This window comes from Monoraphidium neglectum (genome assembly GCF_000611645.1).
Source record: "Monoraphidium neglectum strain SAG 48.87 unplaced genomic scaffold scaffold01943, whole genome shotgun sequence".
NCBI classification, from domain to species: domain Eukaryota; kingdom Viridiplantae; phylum Chlorophyta; class Chlorophyceae; order Sphaeropleales; family Selenastraceae; genus Monoraphidium; species Monoraphidium neglectum.
In genome coordinates this window covers 2,803-11,446 of record NW_014011685.1, presented here as the reverse complement: position 1 = coordinate 11,446, position 8,644 = coordinate 2,803, and the positions used below count along the sequence as shown (strand labels likewise).

General features: G+C 61.1%; 2 protein-coding genes across 2 annotated transcripts in view; one reads left to right on the top strand and one right to left on the bottom strand.

The window, feature by feature from the left end:
* Nucleotides 1-1,130: 1,130 nt before the first annotated feature.
* On the bottom strand, nt 1,131-3,612 carry MNEG_9456 (aquaporin, glycerol transport activity; the record flags this gene model as incomplete). The annotated part of the gene is made up of 7 exons (XM_014042073.1): nt 1,131-1,282; nt 1,481-1,542; nt 1,709-1,799; nt 2,001-2,081; nt 2,507-2,675; nt 3,092-3,204; nt 3,465-3,612. 7 exons carry the CDS (start codon nt 3,610-3,612, stop codon nt 1,131-1,133), a joined length of 816 nt encoding a protein of 271 aa, XP_013897527.1.
* A 240-nt stretch (nt 3,613-3,852) lies between these two features.
* Nucleotides 3,853-8,644, top strand: part of MNEG_9455 (putative E3 ubiquitin-protein ligase HERC1) — a gene marked incomplete at both ends in the record, with an annotated part of 5,716 nt that continues 924 nt past the window's right edge. The window contains 12 exons of the mRNA XM_014042072.1: nt 3,853-3,909; nt 4,220-4,292; nt 5,565-5,699; nt 5,901-5,954; nt 6,149-6,313; nt 6,504-6,565; nt 6,812-6,896; nt 7,072-7,111; nt 7,466-7,581; nt 7,771-7,804; nt 8,045-8,171; nt 8,402-8,535. Of these exons, the coding sequence (XP_013897526.1) occupies nt 3,853-3,909; nt 4,220-4,292; nt 5,565-5,699; nt 5,901-5,954; nt 6,149-6,313; nt 6,504-6,565; nt 6,812-6,896; nt 7,072-7,111; nt 7,466-7,581; nt 7,771-7,804; nt 8,045-8,171; nt 8,402-8,535 (1,082 nt within the window). The remainder of the gene's footprint in view (nt 3,910-4,219; nt 4,293-5,564; nt 5,700-5,900; nt 5,955-6,148; nt 6,314-6,503; nt 6,566-6,811; nt 6,897-7,071; nt 7,112-7,465; nt 7,582-7,770; nt 7,805-8,044; nt 8,172-8,401; nt 8,536-8,644) is intronic.

The following is an 8,644-nucleotide window of genomic DNA, read 5'->3' as shown; positions in this document are numbered from 1 at the left end:
GTGGGGGTTGCAGAATCAGCATAGCGACTATTACAAAATTAGGCTAATAGCCATTTTTGCTTGCCAAATGGGCTGTGCTTGGGGGTAGTGGCAGTGCTCCTTGTGGGATCAATACTGGTGTATAAGTATTTGGTGGCTGTTCTGGTGTGGTGTGTTCGGGCCCCTGTGAACTGGTCATGTGCTTCACCCCCAGCAGGCCTTTTGGGGGTTGACCAGTATGTACTTGACCCACTGGTTGCCTGGCCAGCAGGGGTTATGTGGCTGTCAAAATCCACTGGGTTTGGGAGTCATGAGTGGGTACCACGGTCAAAGGATGTCCATTGCTGATGCAGGGAGCACACCTCTTGGCGCTCAGCTGATTCTGCTGTGTTCCCGATGGGGGCGCTGCCAGCGTACCACCCAGGGTTGCTACTAGCAGGGCTTGAGCTTTGGGGCTTGCGTTGCAAGGGCCTGATGCAGGCACATCACGGTTTTGTAGGGTGCATGCACCACCGAATTTGAGTACCCCAAGCCCAAGCGCTGCGCGGCTCCGGGGCACTGGAGATGCTCGTCGGATCGCCGTTGACGATTATCTTTGATTTGGCAGTAGTACTCGCTGGAGGGAGACATGCTTGAGAGCTGCAAACCCCCTGGCCCACAAACACAAGTCACTAGGCTTGCATGTGTGCATGCCACTAATTTCAAACCCTGGGCTGAGAGTGGCTGGAGCCGCGCGCATGCGGTCTGTCAATGTTGCAACGCCCTAAACCCACCAACCCCACCCTGTCCAACTGGCCCTACGTAGTAGTTGACTCTGTAATTACTTGATAAATCAATCCTCCTTTTTTTCATTGATTGACCCCACAGAGGTTTGTGTGCCAATAAATCTGGTGTACTCCGAGTTGACCCCAAAGTGTCATCAACCTGTGAACTAGTGTGTTGATCTTCAATGTCAATTTACACAACAATCCGACATCCTCAAATCAACAAAACAACAAACACTGTCAATCAAACAGCTGGGGCACCCATGCTGAGGTAGTCAACACTGGCCTGTATCATCTCCTTTGCAAACGGTGCGTGGTACCTGCACCTCCCAACCGCACCTGCATCTCCCAACCGCACCCCACCCCCTCTTCGTTTGGTGCAGTGCATCATGCCATGCCGCCCATGCCGGATCCCTGAGGTGCCCCTGCAGTGCGCTGCTCGCCGCTCATCAAAGGCTGGTAGCCGACGCTCTGGCGCCCATAAGCACCAGAGAAGTACTCTTGGCGCTGCCCCTCGTCCATCAGCCAAGGGCCCTTGCCTGCAAGGAGCAGCGAGGACAAAACAACAGATGGAAGCTGTTGATTGCATGTGACAATGATTGCATGTTTGTAATGCAATTATAGAATGCACTCAAATCAGGCAGGCTAGGGCAACACGAGGCAAGTCCTGATTCACCCACCCACCCCTGCCAACTCTGCCGTCACTAGTCTGATGAGTCCGCCGCATCAACACCCACCAAAGACGAAGATGGCCAGGGCGGCTGCAACACCTGCGCCGGTCAGTTGCGCCAGCCAGTACCTGAAGCAGGGATCATAAACATAGGGGTTAGCGTGTCTAGTATCAGGGGGCTATCATTAGATGACATCACATAAGGTTGCAATGCTTTATCAAAGAGCGCTTGCTGTATCTACCCAGCTGAAAGGTTTTTGCATGCATCCCGCGCATGCCCCAAGGCAAGCCTCACATCCAGCTGTAGCGCCAGTAGCAGTTGAAGACCAGCGATGACGCGAAGGTGATGGCAGGGTTGAGGGGTGAAGTGCCAGTGAAGACTCCACCTGCAACAAGGCACGAGGCAGGAAGGTGCAACAAGGTTGCAAGAAGATTATTTAATTGGGACGTGCAGCCGTGTGACGAGATTGATCACAGCGTTTGTTTATGGGACGATGCGGGAAGGTCGATGATGGTGGCAGGAGAGGCGATTGTTCAAGTTTTGAGTGTGCCGAATTGGATTGGCCAGGAGTACTGCTGTACCGCACCTGTGGTGAGGCATGCCCAAAGCGCCAAACCAGCCGCCAAGGGAGCGATTGGCCCGTAGGTTGGAGGGTGCAGGACGGCGCCTGCGCAGAGGAGGGCAAAAGACCGTCAATGCCAATGCTGTGACAAGAACCGTCCAAAGACAGGAAATCAACGTGACAAGCAACGATCTAATGAGCATCCTGTGAGCGTGGCGTCGTGGGGACGACATGTTTGTCTGTACCCTGCAGCGCGCCAGCCTGCCTGTTGAGTTGTACACGCATGCATCTGTCTGGGCTTCCAGCCCGCCCGAAACCCATTGCCCACAGGCGCTCGTTGTGCACGACAGCATCCCCGAATGTAGGGGTATGGCCTGGCAGCGTGCCGCATCAAGGAGTCACGCACGACAATTCACGCACCACTTCAAACCGCTCCAGGTCAACCGACACCACAAACGTACAGCCACAGACCTGCAGTCGATACGGGCGGCACCACCCGTGTCTCCGCGCAGGGCATTCTCTCTGCGCACCGTACAGCACGAAGACAAAGACGAAGGTGAGGAGCGCCTCCCAGACGTAGAGTCCAGTGCCACTCAGGTCGCCTGACGGGCCATGGCAGGCGATGTAACCCGCGTCGCCGGCATGCAGGCCAGGGACAAGCCCCAGCAGAGTGGCAGTGCCGGCCAGAGACCCGAGCACCTGAAGGTTGAGGAGTATTGCGAGCGCGAAGTTTTCCCTAGCACAATGTATGGGCCATGGTTGCAATACAAAAGTGCACGACAACCAGATAAAAGCGTCCAAACAATACCTAGCAGGAGGCCCACGAGCGAGGGCAGCCCAGACGACACGACAATGAGCTTGACCTATATCACCCTTTGCGCCTGGTCGCCCCCCAAACGGAGTTGATCACAAAAGAAACAAGCAGCCCCATGGCCCGCCCCAAGCCGGGGCGTCCGGGGTTGCAGAAGCCCGCACGCAAGCGCACAGCTGGGTGTTCATTGCTGGGTGTTCATTGCTGTTTTTTCCACAAAACCCGGGCAACTTGGGAGATGCTTGTGCAAAACACCAGTTCCGAAATCACCCATCGAGATCTGAGGGTTCAAGGCCCCCCATACCTGTGCGACGATGTACAGCAGCGCGCGGGCCCAGTACAGGTGGCCGCTCAGGGCGCTTGCAATGGACACGGAGGGGTTGATGTGCGCCCCACTCGCAAAGGCCGCGAAGAACACTACAGGCAAACGAGGGCGTGCGAGGGGTTGGGAGTTGTGCAGTCTGTGTCAAAGTGGCGGGCACGGGGTGGGGGTTGCGCGGCTGGATGCGGATTGGATGACAGGGCGGGGTAAGGGCAGCTCGCCGCAGCAGGGGGACAAGGTGGCGCTGACTGGGCGCGGCCAGGAAAGATCCACAGGTGTTGGCCTCAGGTGTTCATGCATGCCAAAGGCTTTCACGTGCACAGATGAAGAGCAATGTCCGTCCCCCAGCACTCACTGGTGGCGGCGAACGCTGCGGCGATGCCTGCAGCATCAGATGACACACCCGCCAAAAGCGCAAACAGGTACGCTGCCACCAGCTCAACCAACACGGTAACATCGACAAGCATTGCGGGCCGCCTGATGGGCCCCGGGTTCGGGTACATTGCGCCTGAAAGCATCGAGGCGCGTGTCGGAGATCGAACGGAACAACGGGGCGTTCGGGAACGACTGCACAGTAAACGGGGCGGTGAAAATTCGGTGTAAAACAAAGCACGTGAAGGGGTAGGTGCTTTGGGTGGGTGGATAGGGGACGACGGCCCTCGCGGCACAGGTCACAATGACATCAGCAGGTGAGCCGGTTCTTGGACATCCTGCGCCAGCCACCTCAGGTAGCCCTAGCCAAGATGATTGCAGCTGTGCTGGATAAAAAGCGGTTTGCATTTTTTTACAACAAGCTCAAGGTATGCGTGGAGCAACGGCCAAGTACAATACAAGGCATGCGTATTGGGTGGCACATGCCGTGGGTGCGCGGGTGTCGGACGGAACGTGCCCGCCTGCAAAAACCTCAGAGCACGCTGGGCGAATATGCGTAAGTCGCTGAGGAAACCTGCACATTTCAGTGCAATGCCCACCCTGCTGCTGGCATAGCAGAAGAAATCGGAAGCGCCCCTTCAAACTGCCCCTGATTGCAGTGCATCAGTGGCGGCACCCCGAGCCACAGACGTGGCCGTGTCCCCCGCTTCCGTTGCCACCGCCGCTGCCCTCCTCCAGTGCTGCGCCCAGCACCGCAGCGAGGAAGCGCTGCTGCTGCTTTGGGTCGCCACCCAGCTGCCGCCAGTCGTCGGTGCGTATCAGGGCACTGCGCCATCCGAGGTGCGACAGCAACCGCTGCTTGGCCAGCAAGGCCCCGCGGCCCGAGCCACCAGCATCTACATCAATCGCCACCTGGGGACCAGGGGAGGTGGGTGGTGCTGGTTTACAATATGGTGGGGACGTTTGCTCAGCGTGCAAGAGCCCTGAGGGCCACGCGCTGCACCGCCGTACAGCTCACGCAATCCCCGCCGGGCAGCCAATGCGCGCCTGCTCCCGTGTGCTTTCCCCGTGAGTATGCTGCTGTGTCTGCTCATGCAGCAACGGGCTTGCGCCCTGCACCTCCACCACACACACGGTGCGCTCCCTCCATCACACACCCGCTCCTCTGCCCCTGCCCATGACAGCCAGCTTGTCACTCCGTGCCAACAGAACTGCTCATTCCACTTGCCTGTGTGGCAGGTTCGCCGACTAGCACCCCCACATCGACGCTGGTCAGCCCGTCACCCAGCACGCACGCGCTGCCAGGCGCCAGCCCCAGCCCACGCAGCGCCGCAGCGATGCCGTCTACCACAGCCGCATGCTCCGCATCCACTGGCGACAGCTGCGCTGCGCCACTGCCGCTCTCAGGACTGCTGCTGCTGCTGTTGTTCACGCCAGGCTGCTCCTGCTGCTCGCCGCTCTCTTGGCCCTCAGCATGCGAAGCGGCAAACCGGCGGAAGGTGCTGGGTTCTGCCACCACACGGCAAGCGCTTGAACTTGACTGCACACGGAGCAGGAACGGTCGCAAGACCGCCGGCAGCATGCGGGCGGTGGTAGTACGCGTCAGAGATCTGTTGTTCGACGCGGCACATTGGTCAGCAGCAACGCACAACTAATTGCTTTATGTATCGAAATCTCAAATGAGACGTTAAACGGGCAGCAGATCACACCGAGAAAGAACGCGGACAACTTTTTGGTCCGTGTCGTAGCCCTGGGCGGGGATGGAGGAGAGCAAGGGCCCCACGGCTGTCTCCGTCTCCTGCGGGTCGTCTCACACAGTGGCGTTGCTGGGTGCGCTTGCCAATGCGGCGCGGGCGGTGCAGCAGTGGGGCGCCAGCGGGTCATCAGCATTGGGGTGTCCGCGCAAGCTTGATTGCAACTGGCCGACCGCAGCGGGACGTCGCGGAGTTGAACAGCCAGCTTGCACCCCATGATGGCACAAGCGGCGGAGGCATTGCCAGCCGGGACTTGGGAGTGGGGCGGGGGGGTGTGACACGCTGACGGCGACGCCCGAAACTCCCCCTGCTGGCACCAACTCATGCAGACTGCGGCGTCGTCGTTTCATTTGGCAAGGGCGAGGACGGTCAGCTTGGCCATGGCGACGCGGAGAGCTGTGCCATGCCGCAGCCAGTGAAGGCCCTGAGGGGAAAGGCGATCAGCTCGGTGTCGTGCGGCGCAGGTGGGGGGGCACACAGGCGTCCGGCTGGCACATTCGCATCTCACCGGCGCGGCGGCATTGACGGCGGCTTGTGCAAACTGTGGATGCCGCGTTGGTTTCACCCGAGCAGGCTGCACCTGCTCCGCTTTCCCTCCTGCAATGCTAGACTCTCTAGCGAGCAGAACAAATGTCACTGCGCGCCGTCACTTGCTCCCCCCCCAGAGTACAGCATTGCTGTGAGCCATGAAACGCGGCAGGTCTACAGCTGGGGCTGGGGTGAGCGGCTCCAAGGGATGGCGGGAGACGGGAAGGAGGGGGGCGAAGCTTAGGCTTTGATGCCGGCAGCGTGACGCCGTGATGTGGCACCATGGCGCGCGACGCTGCACTGTCAACACCCCGTACGGGTCGTCTGCGCCCAAGATGGCCGATTGCTCATCCCAAGGACCCCTCCCTCACGCCACCCCTTTCAGGGGACTTCGGTCGGCTGGGCCACGGGCACTCGTTGGACTGCTTCAGCCCGCAGCCCATCACGGCCCTGTCTGGCGTGGCGGTGCGGCAGGTGGCCTGCGGTGACGCGCACACCCTGGTGGCCACAGAGGCGGGGGAGCTGTACGCATTCGGCCGCAACCAAAACGGTGGGGCGCTGTGAGGGGGGCTGGTTGGGGGTGCCACTATATGCAGGTATTGCGGTTGTGTGCCAACTATTTCGAGCGGTTGCCAACTATTTCGAGCGGTTTTGAGGAGGTGGTGCTATTGTGCTCGGCCCCCGTTCCCAACATCCATGGGCTCTGCGCGTTGGTCGCTGCATCACTGTGCACCCTGCAGGCCAGCTGGGTGTTGGCAGCACAGAGGACGTGCTGGCGCCACGGAGGGTGGACGCGCTCGCGGTGCGGCTCGGGTTGTCAGGGTCAGGGGGGGGCAGCGCGGCAGGGCCCATGGGGGATGACTAACGACAAACGGGACAGCAGAGGCCTTGCCAGCACAGGAGTGATGTGAGATGGCACGGCTTGTTGTGCATCGGAACGCCTCGGAGCGCAGCCCGGGGCTGTGCATGGCAGCTATGGGCTCCCGTTCAATGCAGTAGGCACGGGCTCCCCCCCCCCACACACACACACACAACTGCCCACCCCCAGGATGTGAACGTCATCAGCGTATCAGCGGGGGCGGAGCACTCTGTGGTTGCCACGTCGGGGGGGCAGGTCTACTCGTTCGGCTGGGGTGAGCACAGGGGAAGAGGGACACCTCAGGGCACGGTCGGGGTGGTACAAGGAGCAATACCGCACAGGGGTTGGGAAGGAGACACACCAACCATGGGCTGCTGCCTTGTCTGGACGTAGGCTTGGGCGCAAGTGTTTTTCACCAGGCCTGCCCGGTCCACGACGCCTGATCGCAGGCAAATACGGATGCTTGGGCGACGGCAGCAGAGAGGACAGGTGGGTGGTGGGGCGTGCACCTGGGCAAGCGCAGCGCATCGGCAAGATCCCCGCCATCCCTGGCTGCTGACAAATGCCGCCGTCAATCTCAGCGTACGCAGCAAAGGTGCCTAGACCGCTGGTTGCCGCTCGGTAACCCCCCGGGACGTTCTAAGGCCTAAAAACCCGAAGAGTTTTATACTCTTAGCCAAAGTCAAATTACCAAAATACCTAATTTATGTGATTTTTCAATAACTTATCAAATAATCAAATAACTTAATTTGGCCGCCGCCTGCAGGCAGCTGCCGGTCCTTGCATCCTGCGCTCTTGGCTGAGTCATGGCTCCCACCACCCCCGCCCCTGGTCCATGGTCAGGCATGTCCCCACCCTGACCAAGGGGCTGGAGGGCGTGCACGTGGCGCAGGTGGCGTGCGGCTGGCGGCACAGCATCGCCGTCACCGACAACCATAGGATATACACATTCGGCTGGGGTGAGCCCGGGCTGCGGGGTCGGGCAACGCTCTTGTGCCTCGAAGAACCGTAATAAGGCACAATTGATTGACAGGCTGTGCGGCCGCAATCCAGTGTGCCGGCGCACTGCGGCTGCAACTGGCACTGCCTTGTTTCAGCCAGCCGGCTCTCACACCCGCCCCTGCGTGCAACGCCGTCCTGCACTACAGGGAGGTTTGGTCAGATCGGCCATGGGGACAACGAGTGAGCTTGGGGTGCAGAGCAGGAGGGGTTGGGGTGGCCAAGGCGAAGCAGAGCGTCCCCAGCGGCAGCTGACGGGTCGTGTCTGGTCTGGCTGCGTAGTTGATGCGACCTGGCCGCTGTGCCTCCACATGCGGCCGTTGGCCTGCTGCTGACGCCTCAGGCTGTGAAGGCTGCAGGCCGTGCGGCGCCGAAACCCTTGTCTCCTGCTCACCACGCCGCACCCGTGCGCGTCCCCACCAGGGACCGGCTGACGGCTGCGGAGGTGACGCCGCTGGCCCATGTGGCCATCAAGCGCGTAGCGGGCGGATGGCGGCACACGGCGGCGCTGGATGCAGATGGCCGCTGCTACACCTGGGGCTGGGGCAAGGTGCGGCTCATGAGCTCTCACACGGCAGGCGCTGGCCCTGCTTGACTGCCACTCACAGGGATCCCCGAGCAACCCCGTGCACCGTTGCTTGCCAATCAAAGCGCCCTCCCCGACACGGCCAGCTTTGCTGACCCGTGGCCTTTCGCCTGCGGTCGTGGCAGGCCGCCCGGCTTCCCGCCACACCGTGACATCCCCCGCTGATCCTTCCTCCAATCCAAACCCCTGTGCAGTTTGGCCAGCTGGGCCTGGGGGATGACCGCGACCGCAACGCGCCCACCCTGGTCGCCACGCTGGACGGCCGCCACGCCGTGCTGGTGGCCTGCGGGTGGCGCCACACCGTCGTGACCACGGCGGACGGGGCGATGTGGTCGTGGGGGCGCGGCACCAACTACCAGCTGGGCCACGGGGAGGAGGCGGACCTGCTGGAGCCGCGACGCATCGACCCCGCAGCACTGGCGGCCGCCGCCAAGGCC